Source organism: Arvicola amphibius, chromosome 3, assembly GCF_903992535.2.
Source record: "Arvicola amphibius chromosome 3, mArvAmp1.2, whole genome shotgun sequence".
NCBI lineage: Eukaryota > Metazoa > Chordata > Mammalia > Rodentia > Cricetidae > Arvicola > Arvicola amphibius.
This window is the reverse complement of record NC_052049.1, coordinates 144,684,394-144,701,722: the sequence shown is the minus strand read 5'-3', so window position 1 is coordinate 144,701,722 and position 17,329 is coordinate 144,684,394. Positions and strand designations below refer to the sequence as shown.

Sequence of the window (17,329 nt, the reverse complement as noted above, 5' to 3'; positions counted from 1 at the left end):
ACTTAAATATGTATATATGTGTATCAACAAACAGGTATAATATAGTCATTAAAGAGATGATAATAAAGCAATAAATATTCAGGTAAATTTTAGAAACTAACAAGGTTTAAAACTGTCAAATTGAGTGTTGACATATTGTATTTGACATACTTGTCCTTGATGAGTATAGCATATGGAGAATGTAAGTTTGGACGATTAGAAAAATAATGCACCTTAACTCTTCTGAAGACTAGTATTTTTTATTCTCTGATTTCAAAGACATCATAAATATCCATAGTTGTTTCTGATTTCTTGATTTGTGATAGATAGATAGAGATAGATAGATAGATAGATGATAGATGATAGATAGATAGATAGATAGATAGATAGATAAATGATAGATAGATAGATCGATAAATAGATGATACAAGGATCTACAGATCCATACAGAGAAGAATGTATTTAGATACTGCCTTCCATCAGTTAAATAAAGATACTGTTATTGTTATTGTTGTTGTTGTTGTTGACACCAGGTCTCAAGTTATCCCATTCTGGCACTAAACTTACCATGCAATCAAGAATGATCTTGAACTTCTGATCTTCTTGTCTCTACCCTTGCTCTAAGATTACAAATAGGCTCCACCATACATGGTTTTGTGCAATGCTAGAGATCAAACTCAAGTCATGATAGGAAATCATTCTACTGTCTGAGCTACATCTGCTGTAGCCTGAGTCACAGATGTAGAGTTATCAATCTTCAAAATGTTGCATTCTAATTCAGGCAGCGTTCATGCAAAATAAATTTTAAAGAACTATATTCTAGATTATTACCAAGGGAGAGATTCAAGCATATTTTCAACACATGCAACTTAAATTTTCAGTAAATTGAGTTTTCAATTAGCTCTAAATCTAAGAATAAGAAGCAGATTTCAACTAGGCAGTGGTGGCACATGCCTTTAATCCCAATACAGAGGCAGGAGGATCTCTGTGAGTTCGAGGCCAGCCTGGTCTACGAGAGCTAGTTCCAGGACAGGTTCCAAAGCTACATAGAAACCCTGTCTGGAAAGAAAACAAAGAAAAAAGAAAAAGACAGAGAGAGAGAGAGAGAGAGAGAGAGAGAGAGAGAGAGAGAGAGAGAGAGAGAGAAAAGCAGATTTTAAGACCATTACTATTATAACCTTTCCAGTAATACACCCTTGCTAGCCTGTAGTATAATTTTTATTATCAATGTTTCTGCATAAGTGTTCATCATAATATATACTTACTAACCAGTTATTAATTTTTCCACTTACTCAAAATTATCAGAATTTACCTTCCTTCAATCTATTCAAAACTCCAAATTGCTATGGCCGTAATGGTATCTGCTACTGCAGTGGGAAAAATGTTACCAATTAAATCCACTTTCCTCCATCTGTTCAATTTAGTCTGATGGAGCTATTAAAGCTTCAGTGTACATAAGCTTCAAAGGTGTGTGCATGCATGTTTGTGCACACACGCGCGCGCGTGTGTGTGAAGTACATGTGGCATGTGATACTTTCTTTAAAACAAATAGAAGTTCAAAGCCACTCGGGTCCCTGGGAATTGCTGAGGTCACCTTCAAGTTGCTTTGAAATTGGCTCAGCAAATGCTGTTCAAACTGCTGCACTTCAAATGGAAATGCTATCTGCTATTCTTCCAGAACTTGAATTCTATCACTCTTTATTTCACAGCCTGTTTTACAAGATAAACCTGAAAGTTAGAAATGAATGAGGCAGATGGGTGCCACCTGACCCAGGAAGAGTCTAAAACTGACATCTCAGATTGGTTTCTTATACCTCCCAATAGCCTATGTATCATGCTGTTCTTTCTACAGAATACAATAACAAAAAAAGAAACAAGATAATTTCAGTGTGAAGAATACAAAAAAATATTAGACTCAAATTCATTCAGCTCCAGATAAAAGGTTATGAGTTTAAGATAGCAGAGGCCAATAAAATAATGAATATGTTTAAATATAACCAGGAATATAACTAAATGCAAGATTGCTAAGTAAATGACCATTATTATGGTCATTAATACACTTATTATGATACATCCTAAATACAAGTTGCTCTTATGATCAATTTAATCAAATATCCAAAGTTTCAATCTTTGTATTCCTTCTTAATTAAATGCAGAGGTGATAATTCCACAGCTAGCTTAGTCACGGTTCTATTGCTGTGAAGAGACACCACAATCTAGGCAACATTTATGAAAGAAAATGTTTATTTCACTGGGGGCTGCTTGCAGTTTCAGAAGTTTAGTCTATGATCATCATGGTGGGAAGCAGAGCCACATGTAGGCAGACGTGGTGCTGGACAAATAACTGAGAGCTATATCCTGACTCATAGGCACAGAGAGAGTCTGCGTCCTGACATGAGCTTTTTAACTTCAAAGTTCACCCCCAGTGACACATTTCCTCCAGGCAGACCATATCTCCGAATCCTTCTAATCCTTTCAAATATTGCCCGTTACCTTCTAATGAGGATAATTAACTGTATTTACATTTAGCTCTTGTTTAAACAAGGTTTTGTCAATTATTTTTTTCTAATCTTTTTTTTATGGTTTATTTTTTTTTATTTAAAAATTTCCATCTCCTCCCCTCCTCCTTCCCCTTCCCTCCCCTCCCCTCCACCCATACCCCCCTCCCTCCCTCTCCAGGCCAAGGAGCCATCAGGGTTCCCTACTCTATGTTAAGTCCAAGGTCCTCCCAACTCCCCCCAGGTCCAGGAAGGTGATCAACCAAGCTGACAAGGCCCACACAGAGCCCGTCCATGCCGTAGAATCCAAGCCCATCGCCATTGTCCTTGGCTTCTCAGTCAGGTCCCTTTTAGTAAATGAATATATAAGACAATCCAAAATAGTACTTTTTAACTAGCTAATTTGTAGGCATGCAATATAAAGATGTATTTGATACATAAATTTCTTGATAGTGGTTAGATTGTGATCATACCCAATTTAGAAATGAGTAATTATTATTTCTGTGAGTATATTAAGCGAAATATTGTAGATTATTTTCCCTTGTATGCATAAAACATAAAATGAAGTTATAAGAACATACATGTGTACTTTAGCAGGAAAAGCTTTTCTAAATTCATTATTTTCATGTCATATTTTACTGTTTGACTCTCATCTCAGGTGATATTTACCCAAAGATGTACCACATCTGCTTCTTTCTGGTGACGTACATGGCACCTCTGTGTCTTATGGTATTGGCTTATCTACAAATATTCCGTAAACTCTGGTGCCGACAGGTACGTAAGATCAAATAATTTGCGTCTTCTTTAGAATGTATATTAAAAACCAATTTAAAAATTCTTTGGACTAATATAACATACAATACAGGATTGTTTGTTCTAAGTAATGAGACTCTGGACATAAACATATTCCTTGATTGTTTTACTGATATTTGGTAAATATCTTAAATTCTGCCTTAAGAAGTCTACACTTCTGATAAAATCTCAACCTCAATAATTAGCTGAGTATTTTTCTTTGTTTAGGAGTAATATTTCAAATTTTTTGTTAAGAATTTATTTATTGTCATTTTTTATGGTATTTTGCCTCATGTATATTAGCACACTACATGTACACAGTGCTCTCAGAGACCAGAAGAGGGTACCAAATGCCCTGGAATGAGTTACAGTTGATTAAGAGCTGCCATGTGGATGCTGGGACCAAAACTTGGATCCTCTGGTAGAACAACTAGTGTTTTTAACTGTTGAGTCTCCAGCCCCTGGGAGTAAAATGATTAATTTTACTTTTTATTATAAATAACAAAAATTAATTCTAATTCCTGGTGGGTTTAAGTATAAATGGCTTTACTTTAAGTAAAACTTCTGTAACACATTTAACACATGGGTTATGTCTTCAACTTCAATGATCTCATTTACAGTAGATTTAAAGAATAAAATAACACAGAGTTGTTTTCTTCTACTCCCCCTCACCCATCCTATTTCCTGCCCCCATGTCAGTATAATTAAGATTTTTTTTAAGTTTTAAATCTGAATTAGGGTTATTCTTTGCTAGAAAATGGTCCCAGCCATGAGATTTTATCCATTCTCTTAGTGATTCATTTGTCATGTGTTAGTATCGTCTGCATACCAGCCTTAAACTAAACCACCAGTTTATGTAACCAGTGAATTCAGTCTTTAGAGGGGATATAATCAGGTGCACAGTGGAGACAGCCTTTTTCAAACAAGCACAGGTATCAGCATTTGGTGAAGTGGGCAGGGGCAGAGATTTCTAAGCTGAGGCTGGTAACATTTCAGTTGAATCAGCAAGCATGTATGGAAAATTGTAAATATGTAGTGTGTATATTACTCAACTTCTTATGTTTAGTAAGTTATATGGCATGATAAAGACATATTCTTTCCTTCTATATGACTATCACCAGTACACTGAGATTATTAAGCTTGTGGACTAGCAGGTTCTTGATCTTTCTTTAACATACTTTATTGAGAAAGAACTCATTGAGATCATCTTAATTCATTAAGAGCAATTCCCTTTGTTTGGTTTTTAGTAATATTTTTATTATTTGTGAATATAATATGTTTATGCAATGTTTTTAATCATGTTTACTCAACGATCCTCCTTCTAACTCCTCCAAAATCAGCACTCCTTGCAAGGCCATATCCTCTTTTATTTTATTTTATTTTATTTTATTTTATTTTATTTTATTTTATTTATAGTGCACTGAGTTAAATTGTGCTTCTCATTTACTCACGGACTTGAGGACATCCCCTGAAGTATGGTTGACCTACCTAAGGATCCACATACTTAAAACAACTTATTTCTCCCAACCTTTACTCCTACTCATTACCCATCAACCTTCTAGCTTTTCAGATTGGAGTAGGAGATCCTGAGCCCCTCCTACCTGCATAATGATTGAGTGGATTTTGTGCATGTCTTATATAGGCAACCATAGCTACTGTTAGTTCATGAGTATAGTGGTCTTGCTATTTCCAGAAGTAACTATTTGGTCCCAGTTTTTTCGCAACCTCTGGCTCATACAAATCTTTTCTCCCAGTTCCTCTTGCACAGGTCTCTGAATTGTGAGGGTAGAGGGTGTGATAGATAAGCACCATTTGTGAGTGCATACCCCACAAACACTTGCTAACACTCACCAGCTGAAACTTTCTGAAATAACTGCCCCCCATAACAACAAAGAAACTTCTCGGAGGAGGTGGAGACCTATGCCAGTCTATGGGTGTAGAGACAGGAATGTTTGATTTAAGGCCATATTCTGTAAGAGTTTCCTCTTATAGAAATACCTTCCTAAAAATCCAGGACTGGAGAGCTCATAAACTCCAGAGATGAATCAATTACTATTATTTTGCTAAACTTTTCTCCTAAAACCATAAAGTGGTTGTTATCCACACAGCATTTCTGCCATTATTGCACCCTTAATGTACACTGCCTGTCTTTATTGGAGCTCAAAGAGGCATAGCTCGTTAAGGCTGCTGCTGATTTTTCTCCCTTAGTATCTGCATAGCGCCTTCAGATACTATGAAAATTTGTGAACAGGAAGGAAGATTCCCCGTTGGCACCACCTTTATGTCTCCATATCAAAGTGTGTGGTGTTGTTAGCTGTAGCGACTTACCATCAAATTCTGTAGGAAACGAACAACAGAGTAGCCTGCATTGCTTTGGGTGTTCTATGGGACTTCCCTGACCAATAATTCAACATTTGGCAACAGACTTTTTACTTGGCAACTTGCAGCATCTGGGATGGAGAATTATTCCCTGAGCAACTCCAATTAAACCATTAAATTTTTATATGGATATATCTAGATCTACATGCAGGTACCCGATATTCTATTTCATGAGCTTTTCTATATATGTGGAAGCTTGCAAAATACTTCCTTTCCATTCAGCATTTTCAGATATCCTTAGCATTAGTTGTCTTGCTTTATTTCTACAATATCCTATTTGGGCTTTGAGGATGAGTCTTCATTTGTGTTTTAATCTTTGGGATTCAAAACACCTTTTCAAGACCATTATTTCACTTACTAGAACCAAAAAGCTTTTACAATTTCTAGTCCTCTATGTTGTACAATTCCTAATTTTCATTTCTCTTTCATTTTTTTTTACAGAAGTTTTTTTGAAAAATTATGTACATTGCTTACACATATATTTCATTTTACATATATATTAAATATAATGTATATTTTACATATATTATATATACACACTAATGTATTTCATTTATAATTACTCCTTTTTATTTATAACTTCTGAGACATTTTCATATCTAGTGGCAAAGTCAAGTCATGTTATGTTCTCCAAATCTTTTAATCAAAACAGAGCAAGAGAACAAGGTAAACTACTGTAAGACATGAGAAGTGGTTTGTTTAATTCCCAGCAATAATTTTCTCAGACTTAAAGCCAAGCGCATGCTTTCTAGGATGCTTTGTTATGTAACATCCCACTTCCTATTATGTTTTATTATATCACCTTTACCTAGGCTACTCTACTATGAAAGATACATGTCAGTGCTGGGGTCAGCTGCTGTTCCACCAGTCTATGCGAGTGGTGTTTTCTGGGACATGGCATTCTGAGTATTTCAGGAAAGGCAGAAAGGTTGGGAAAATACCTACTACCTCTTGAAACTTCTGCCGTGAGCATATATCTTGTAATCTTTCATTGGTCTCAAAGTCAGATATTTGTCCGACAAACGTATTCTCTGAAAAAAGGCACAAGTTACAGGGCCTTCTTCTCAGAAGTTGAGGGCAGATAGTATGGAATATTACAGCATGAAAATGTAAAAAAAAATGCAGTCTAGGGCAAAAATGCATGAGTTTAACCTCCAAGCATGCTGCTTGGTAGTTACTCAAAGTTTGTCATTGACTCCTGTGACTTTCATCATCTTTAAATTTTTCAATTTTATTCAATCATACGTGTATGTCTAGGGATCCTGTTTGTCTAGTGCCTGTGGGGACCAGGGAGTTACTGGGATAGGGGTTACAGGGAATTGTCAACTGTCTCCTGTGTGCTTTGTGAAAGAAACCAGATTTCTGAGCCACTAAGTCACATCTCCAGCTCCTCCTCCAACACATTTAAGGCAAGTCTGCACAGCTCACAAAGTCATCCACCTACATCATTGAAATAAGTACCCAGGTGATTAAATAAAGTACCTCAACAGTCTGTACTGTTAGTGGGACTTTCAACTAAGTCTGATTACATTTCTAACTTAGCATGTGTTGGATTGTTGTTGGCTGCGATCTTTGTGATTTGTCCCCATTCTTTTTTTCTGCTAGAGGATTAAACTCAGGTCCTGGCCATGTTTGGAGTGACATTTTTACCACTGAGTGACGTATCTTGTGACTGAGTAACATCCTCTAAAAATAAACTTCCTTCAGGGGGCTCTAGAGCAGCCTTGCAATGATCTGTTTCCTGTAGACCATTAGTTGATGACAACACATAGTAGCCTGAGTCCCTGGATTCCTCTAATCACCACATGCACACCCAATGTATAGTAGAGAAAAACAGTGAGACTTTAAAGAAGGGAGGGCATATGGCAACCCATTGTCCATCCATTCAGAGGAATGCTTTTAGAAAAAATTAAATGTTTTTTGAGAAAGTGTCAAAGAAGAAAAAGTATTAATGTACAATACAGCTATGCAGATGTTATAAGTATAGATTGAGATTGTGAGGAGCATATTAGATATCAAGATCATCTCCCATTATGCAGTTTTACATATGTTTGCAGATTCTACTTAAAAATTAATGTACCTTGAAACTCCTTAAGAGTAATATGCAATTTGTCTTGTTACCATTGTGTCTACAGCTGTTACCTGTTGCCTTACACAGAGAAGGAACTTGAAAAATGTGCTCTGATGTGTAAATCGCTCTTGAACCATAAGCAATGTGCTTATTTATCATTTAAGCTTATATTTCTCAGTTTCCAAAACTTAAATTCAAATTGTATTACAGGCTTAGAAATGATCTACATTTTTTGATGAAAAGTCCCACTTAGTGCAATCCACATGATTTAAAAGATTTGTCGTAAAATGCCTGAACTGTGAAACCGAAACATTTAAAAAGCAGATTGGAATGGAAATTGGCAAGTTGAGCTGAGCCCACTTTACAGCTGTAATAAAGTAAATTGACCCCAGATGGATAATTAAATAGAACTCTGCTTGAGCAAGGCTTGGCTTTTAACTGTTACAGCCTCTAAACAGAGTTGTCAGGCATTGCGTTTGCCATGGGCCACACTAGAGAGCCGTTAAGTGAAGGGCCTATCCTACTTGTTTATAATTACAAAGATGCATGGATTCTGTTTTGTACTTTTGAATTAGCGAGTGTAAAATTGTTAGTGAGCAAATTGCATGCCCTCGCCTGACTTTGCTAAGAGCTTTAGTTATCACTCAAAGAAATAGTTATTGTGTTGTTTAAATCAGGAACTTCTACTCCCTTTCCTGTGACAATATGACACTAGAAATTCACTGGCAATGAAACTGCAGATCGGTCTCTCAAGATGGTCTCGTTCAGAAACTTCATGCGCTGAACTCTCTTGGCTACTTGTGCAGGTTTCAACATTCGGTCCAGTTCTGAGCCTTGTGAGGATTAAGAACAGACCGTAGTTATTAACAAACTTCTGTTAATGCATTTCACAGATATTACTAGGCGCTTGTATGGCTCATACTATGTAAGAAGGTAGATGTGAACAGCAGTATACTCTTAGGTCAGGTGGGATTTAACTTTCCAAAGCCAGAAAGACCGTCCATTTTATGAATAGGTCCATGAAGCTGTCCACCTTTTATTCACCAACATTTCTAGAGGAATTAGAATCTGGGCAATGATATTGAGAAATGATAAGTCTAGTGTGAGAAAATGAACAGAAGGTCGTAGAATGTTCAAACTCAACAAAGAAATAAAAAAGCACAAGTAAACACACTACATAGATCTATTAGAACATTACTATAAAGATATTTTCTTTATAACCAGACTGAAGCACAATTGTGTAAAACAATAAAACTGAAAATTCAGCTTACAATGCATAAATTCTTAACTTATAGAAGGAGGTGTGCAGTGATATTGGAAAGAATACACATTTATATATATTAAAATATATTAATCATTGTTTAAATTGAGCTGTTTATTGTAACCACTGGGAACATATTTTTTTTTCAAAAAAGTACCCAAAGAAAGGCACAATAAAATTTAAATGTTATAGTGGAAAACAATAAAATACTAATGAAGAACTAAAGGAACACAATAGATAAAATAAACATACACAAAACAAATACCAAAATTGCAAATGTTGATCAACGTGAATGAGAAAACCTGAATAGAATGAATAGTCAAGATTCTACAAACATTAAAGTGAAGAACCACATAAGAGAAAGAACGTGTGGTTTTTGTCTTTCTTAGACAAGACTGAGTTACCTGACTTAAAATAATACTTGACAGTATCATCCATGTTCTCCGTACACTTCACAGTGGACTTTCCTTAACAGCTGAGTAAGTGTCAATTCTCTGAACGGGTCACATCTTCACAATCCCTTTTGTCGTTGGTGATGATGGGTGCCTAGCTTGGTTCCATTCCTTTATGCCTGTGAATAGTGAAACCACACGTACAGCCATGCAACTGTCTTTCTCTGTGGGAGAATATGGAATCCTTTGCTCCTGATGGGTTGCATGACGGTTAGAACTGGGCATTTTAAGGAACCCTGATGCTGACGTCCATAGTGGTTACACTAGTTAACACTCTCACCAACCGTGGCTAAGGGCACTGCTTTCCCCACAGGCTCACCATTTGCTGTCGTTTGTCGTCTTCACGGTAGCTGTCCTAGCTGATCTTTTGTCAACTTAACACAAGATAGAGTCATTTCGGAAGAAGGAAAAAATTGAGAAGCCCCACCAGATTCTCCTCTCAATGTTGGCAAACCTGTGGTGCTTTGTCATGATTGATAACTGATGTTGAGAGGGCCCCGCTTGCCATGGGTGGCGCCCATCGCTAGTGGTCCTGGGTGAGATAAGAAAGCAGGCTACTGGGTTGGGCTGACCTAGAATCTTGGTTCTGAGCCAGGGTATTTGCAGGGGAGTGCGAAGGGGGTTTCCTTCAGTCTGCCATCTCTCCCATGTCCTCACCATCAGGGTGAGCTCTCCTGTATTGCTAGTGAGTTCACTTGCAGACATGAGCAAGGGGCAGGGCCCATTCTCTGGCTTTGACCTCCTTAGGGTCTGATCTCCCACACTTACACCTTCAGGGTCAGCTGTTCTGTGCTTGTATGGCACAGAGACAACTCTCTCTAGTGATTCCCCCTCTCTGTCTCTCTCTGTGTGTCTCTCTCTGTGTGTCTCTCTCTGTCTCTCTCTCTCTTTCTTCTTTTTCTCTTAAATTTTATTTTATTTTATTTGAGGTGGGGAGGTTGCAAGGCCAGAGGGTAGATACGAAGGGACAGGAAAATGAACGGGATAGAGAGGCATGATGTGAAAGACACAAAGAATAAATAAAAAGGAGGAGAAAAAGAAAAAGAAGTAGGCTGAGCATATCAGATGGAGCAAAGCAAGCAGCACCCCCCACCCAGAGCCCCTAATTCAGTTCTTGCCTCATGCGCCTGCCTTGAGTTCTTGCCCTAACTTCTCGTCATGATGGATTGTGATCCCCATGGCTGCTTTCTTCCCCAAGTTCTTTTTGGTCCTGGCATTTCATCACAGCAATAGAAAGCCTAAGAGGGTAGTCGTTCTAATGGTGCAAGATAGATTCTCAAAGAGAGTTTATTTACATTTCCCTGATAGCTGAAACTGTTAAACAGTTTTTGAAAACATTTATGGGCCATTTGTGTTTCTTCCTTTGAGACTAGCTGCTCATTTCATTATCCCATTACCGACTGGCAGTTCTGAGGTTTGGGTATTTAAATTTTATAGTGCTTTATTTATTCTATATATCAAGCTCCCAGCGTGAGGTATAGTTGGCAAAGACTTTCTTCTTAATCTGTGGAATATCTGCCTGTTCTGCTGATAATTTTCTTTGCTGTGTAGAAACTATTAAATTCCATAAAGTCTACTTCTTGATTCTTGGGATTATGCCCTTCGTTATTAGAGTTCTCTTTGGCAGGTTCTTACCTATACCATTGACAATACCCAAAACAAATGTATTCCCTACATTTTGCTTTAGAAGTCTCTTTCTGTTTAGGGTTTTGTCTATCTATGATCATTTGTGTTTGCATGTGATTATGGTATTTTTGGTTTGCTTTCTAGTTTTCTGAGGAATGCCATTGGAATCATGGGGATCATGGTGAATATGCAAATTACTTTTATCCATATGGACATTTTCATAAAATTAACTCTGCCAATCCAGAAACACGAGAGGTTTCTCTTTTATCTGGCAGCTTTATTTCATTTCTTTCTTTCATCATTACATGCTGTTTTGAGCGAATAATTATTGCTCACATTTCTTTTATAATACATTTTCATATCCAACATGGTTTACACTGTTTATTTGCAGTGTGATGAGCATGTCACACTTGTGTTCTACTTTCTAAAGTTAGATATTATGGAGCCCTCAGTGACAGATTAGTTAAAGATTTCCATAGGGATAATCTCATGGAATTTGTCTTTTCTGGTCCATTTATATCATTATTACTACTTTAGTATAATAAGACATGTATTCAAAATTCTGAGGCAATAATAAAGTAATCTCCTTATACTGTGAGCCAATATAAGCTCTTCCTCCTCCAAATTGCGTCTTGCCTGGTATTCTCTCACAGTAACAAATAAACTAATACATGAAAAAAAAAATTCTGAGGCCCGGAGTGATAACTCAGTCTGCAGATTGCTTACCTTCCAAGCATGTTAATAAGACTTTAACACCCAAAAGTCATGCAAAAATATCTGGATATCATAGCGCATACTTGTAATGCCTGTGCTGGAGATGAGGAACCACAAAGACCCCTAAGGCTAACTATAACGGGGTTCAATTAAAGATGCCACAAAAAGCTAAAGGGGAGCTAAAAATCTGAGGGTAAAGACGTCTACTTACAATGAAATTCTCTGTCCATATTTTTTTTAATTCTTCTCTATATTATTTTTTTCCTTGTTCTCACATATTCCCATCTATTACAAATGTTCCCAGTCATATATATATCCTTAAAACCAGCAATTCCTCAGCCCTGGTGGGTTCCAGGGCTGGATTTCTTTTGCCCAACAACAAACCAGGTAAGTGTTTTCACACACAGAGAGAGAGATCCATGGGTGTGGCTAGTACACATAGAATGAGTTTAATGATGAAAGTTAATTAAGAAAGAAATTAAATCATCAGGGAATTCAAGAAAAGAAGGTTAATATGCTGCACTACATTTTTAGGTGGTAAATAAAAGGTTTATTTTCAGTAAATTATGAATAGCACACGGATTGTTTAAGTCAGCACGCCGTATCTTTTCTCCCAGTAAGCATAGAGGCTACCAGGTATCCAGGCAAACTAGGTAAACAGGAAGTGTAAACAGAGACTACCTTTAGTTTCCCAGCTGCCCAGACTGGAATGATCAGACAGAAACTATATTAATTACAACACTGTTTGGACTATGGCCCAGGAATATTTCTAGCTAGCTCTTATATCTTATATTTACCCATTTCTATTCATATTATTATATATATATAATCACGAGTCACGAGGCTGTGGCCTACTGCTAAGGTTCTGGCATCTTTCTCCTTCAGCAGCTACCTGACATCTCCTTGACTCCTTCCTCTCTCTCTCTCTCTCTCTCTCTCTCTCTCTCTCTCTCTCTCTCTCTCTCTCTCTCTCTCTCTCTCTCTGGATTTCCCACCTAACTTTGCTAAGGCATTGGCTAAAACAGCTTCATCCATTAACCAATAAAAGCAACATATATACAGAAGGATATCCCACATCAAGGTAGAAATCTTGGCTCTTAATCAGATAACACATGTACATGAGACCTGTAGGTTTTACTGGCCTAGGTCTGGAGTTATACTTATTGCTCTTAGCGAAGAAAAGACCGAGACCTCCTAATTATCAGTTCTGGGCTATGCTGTTATCAGCTGTTCTGGTCATGGGGTAAAACCAGAACAGCAGCTTAGGCAAATAGCAATTCTATGTCCTTGGTTATCTGTGAATATCTTAGATGGGATGCTCTATGTCTGGACCCTAAGCACTGACCAAATGTCTGCTGATAAAGATAATTACAGAAAGGCAGATCTCTCTGTTTACCAAGGTGAGAGGAATGAAGGCCAGGCAGTGGGGAACTGTTTTCACTAAACAGCTCTGAACTGCGGGAATTAATTACCAAATATGTAATAGAAAGGAAATCAGCTAGAGCAAAAAAATCTACAGCAAAGGGCAGCCAATTACAAAGCAACAACGCCAAAGATCCTCAGAAGTTAAGAGCACTAGCCTTTTGTTTTAGCCTTTATCAGTTCCCTTAGTTCAGATAAACTACTCGTGAAAAGATGGCTGAGCAATTACTATATAACGCTGCAGTTTGTAGCATACCTAGCCAGACAGCCTGGCCTACTTGACAAATCCCAGGCCAATGAGAAACCTTGTCTAAAGAATAAAGTGGATATCAACCAAGGAATTTCATTCTAGGTTGTCTTCTGACTTCTAGTCCATGTGCACATGCATGCACATAAACAAAATTGAGCACATACATGCATCTGAACAACACACAAAAACTGCTTACTCTCTTGTATATAAATTTTCCCAAGGAAAATTTTTACAATGAAAAAAGGATGTGTTTTGAAGTTCATACAAACTAAAGATATGACCTGAAGTAGTCTACTGTGAAGGCGTAAGTCATAAACAATCCCACACCGGTTCAGAATTATAATTACTAGAATATTTATTTAAAAGGGAAAACTTACAGATCACCGTCCCAGACAACAGCCCTCTGCGCAATCAGGAAAGAAGCCTAGTCACTAGAAGCGGAGCCGGAAGCGAGAGAGAGAGCAGAGGGCAGTTGCTGCTTTTTTAAAGAGAGAGAGACCACGCCCCAATGGGCTGGTATCTCAGCGGCTATTGGCTGAAGGAGCGGAAGGAGCTCCCGCAACACTACTGCACTTAAGGACACACTGAGTATGACTTAAGGTCGTGTGCAATTCTTAAGTGTCAGTTGATGTAATGACTCCAAATGAGTTTTCTGCTGTCTCCCTTGGGCTGCTCATGTTCTCTGCACAGTTGATAAGTAGAGAATGAGTGGAAAGATTAAGCATCTTCTGCCTCAGATCCTTATTTCAAAGTGGCATTGCTACATTTCTTTCTTCTCATTGCAAGAGCCTCAACTCTGCCTCCCTGTGGCACTTTTTCTTCAAGGGAATGTTTTTTTTTTTTATGAACTTTTTTTTTTTTTTTTTGAAGAAAATTGGCTCTCTCCTTCATAGGAACACTCAAAAACAGAATAATCTTTATGGTTTTATTTAGAAACCACTTCAAGACCACTTAAGCAGGTACTTACCAGGTTTTGTGATAGAATTCTTCTTGGACTTTTTAAGATCCATTGTAATTTTTACAAAAACTGTTCCTAAAACTACGTTTTATAAGGAGAGCCACAGCTCTGGAGAGATCATTCCTCAGTAGTTGAGAGCATTCGCTGCTCTTGCAGAGGACCTAGGTTCATTCCCAGCACACACATGGCAGCTCACAACTCTCTAATTCTAGTTCTAGGGAATCCAGTAGCTTTTCCTGACCTATGCAGGCACTGGGAATACATGTGTTGCACAGATACACAAGAGAGCAAACACTCATATGCATAAAATAAAAATTTAATCACTTTTTGAAAAGTTTTAAAAAGAGAATCACAGAAGAGGGAGAATTTTTAGCTCTTTGTCTCCCAGCGATCTGGTGAAGTGGCCCTGCCCAGGTGTGAGGTGTTTCTGTTGCAGCATGGGTCTTGCTTTGCATTATTAAAATCTCCTTAACTGAGAATATGGTCAAATGGGGTCTCATGTAATGAGACTCATCTGTTTGGACCTCACAGCAAAGCTCCGTTCTTACAGACTTTGATCTTGTAGTGTAAACAGCCACAGGTTCCATGTAACCTTCATTCTGAGAGGCCACGGGAACACACTGCTCTGTACAGCGTGCAGCGCAAAGATAAAAGTGGCAGCTGAATAATTGTAACAGAATCAAGCTGTCTCGGTGGTGGACTTATTGGCACACCTTATCAAAAAAGAAGGCACACTCTGAATTCTGATGTTTTGCTAACGTCTATCAATTTTCATGAGATTGCAATTAAGAAAATATTATAGTTGGCAGAACTTTCTGCTATTGTCAACTGACTGAAAATCAAAGGAAAAGCATGTTGTGTAATGTAATTGCTACAAATTGTGGCTATTTGGAATATTGGTGTAAGACCTGGAAGGATTTTCATTGTATTTGTGTGCTTTCTGGAAGGGAAAATTGCAAAATTAGTTTCAGGCAATTTTGTAAATGTGAACAGTAAATCACGGAGAATAGTTTGTTTTGTTCCCTCTATACATAGATTTATTTGCTTTGTCTGAAGGAGACGCAGGTGCTATGCCTCCCTAGGACAGCAGATGGCAGTAACGATGCATCAAAAATTCATTCAAGCTTTTGGTGTGTGTGTGTGTGTGTGTGTGTGTGTGTGTGTGTGTGTGTGTGTGTGTGTTTCTGTCCCGCTATCTGAATAGTGTTTAAACATATGTGACACCTGAATCTAGAATTTATAATGAACATTTGTAGTTGGAATTTTCTTAGCATTCTTCTCTCCTTATTTTATTTCTCTTTGTAATAAGGGCATGTATCCTTTATTGTTATCTTTATACTTTGAAAAAGTCGTCATGCTTTAACACAACAACAGAAGCTTGTTTTTAACTTTTTCCCACGCAGACATCTATTTGGCATTTGACCAGAAGAATGCTAAGGACATATAGCCAGGACAGTGCTCTGGAGAAGTGGGAATTCTAAATTCAAAACTTCTGTTTCTTAATCTTCACTTCCATGTGGAAATTTGCTAAGTACCAATGAGGGATCCCCTCTCCTTTCAGATCCCAGGAACTTCTTCCGTGGTTCAGAGAAAATGGAAGCAGCAGCAACCGGTTTCTCAGCCCCGAGGGTCCGGACAGCAGAGCAAGGCCCGGATTAGTGCTGTGGCTGCTGAGATAAAGCAGATCCGAGCGCGGAGGAAAACAGCCCGGATGCTCATGGTGGTTCTTCTGGTCTTTGCAATTTGCTATCTCCCAATCAGCATTCTCAATGTGCTAAAGAGGTAAAGCCCGTGTATTTATTTGAAAATCAGGCAGCTTGACATTTAATTAAGAACTCCTTTCTTTCTAAACAGACAAAACCCTCTCTTAGGTACTTTATCCGGCCAGTCAACTCAGTTGTTAGAACACTTAAGGCAAGATCAGCCTTCTAGCATGCTCGGTCAGCGGAGATTTTCAGTTGAATGGTAAATAAAATAGCTGTTTTCCTAACCTCTCGGAGTTGATTGCTAAGCCTTAGATGGAGGAAACATTCTAATAAAAATTGTGTTTCAGTAACTAATTTCATAAATAAAATTGCACATCTGAGTTCTTTTTCATGAGAGTAAATGGGTTTCCAACATTGTTCTCAAATATATAAAGACCACACTACAGTCCAATCTGTCAAAAAACTTTTTTTCAGAATAAAAAGAGATAAGAATAGTCTATTTGGGCCACTAAACACAGAAGCCATGAAGGAGATATTTTGTGTTCAACATTAAACCTAGAGAAAGATGTCCATTTCTTGAATTTATTGAAATAATTTCAGTATCGATATTAATATAATGTATGTATGTGTTATGTTTATATAATGTAGTATAACATTATATTATTATACATCCTACATATTATAGAATAATATGGTACTATGTTATATTCATGACAATAAAATATATTACCATGTTGTATTGTATCAACCTGTTGCACACAGACTGGTCCCAAGGCAACCTTAATTCCATTTCTAAAAGACTTCAAACTTAATCTGGAATCGCTCCTGTCTCTTTTCCCAAAGTCAGAGTCAATATCATATTCCTCACAGCTAGGGACCTTAGGGACAGGTAGGTTTGGCTAGAGTCAGATAAAAGATGGTATAACCAGCTGAAAAGATTTGATTTTGTGTTTGATTGTTTAAAGACTTTTTAAGTGAAGAAGTGGAAAATGAGCTATTGTTCAGAAACATCATAGCCTTGTATGTATAAGGTTTTGAAGACCCGTGTTCTTGAGATCTGTGTCCACTCACAATACATCATTTACCCTCTACTTCTGCTAAGTCTCTCCTCTCATGTTATTTCTAACAGAAATCAAATGCAAAAAAATACTAAGACTTTGCTAGTTTCTGTTTTCTGATATTAAGAGCGTCATAGACATGAATGACACTAAATAGATTCCT

The 17,329-nt window shown here is 37.5% G+C and overlaps 1 protein-coding gene across 1 annotated transcript in view; it reads left to right on the top strand.

The window, feature by feature from the left end:
* Positions 1-17,329, top strand: part of Hcrtr2 (hypocretin receptor 2) — an 88,272-nt gene that overhangs the window by 64,096 nt on the left and 6,847 nt on the right. Inside the window, exons 4-5 of the mRNA XM_038324146.1 lie at positions 3,136-3,251; positions 15,964-16,184. Of these exons, the coding sequence (XP_038180074.1) occupies positions 3,136-3,251; positions 15,964-16,184 (337 nt within the window). The remainder of the gene's footprint in view (positions 1-3,135; positions 3,252-15,963; positions 16,185-17,329) is intronic.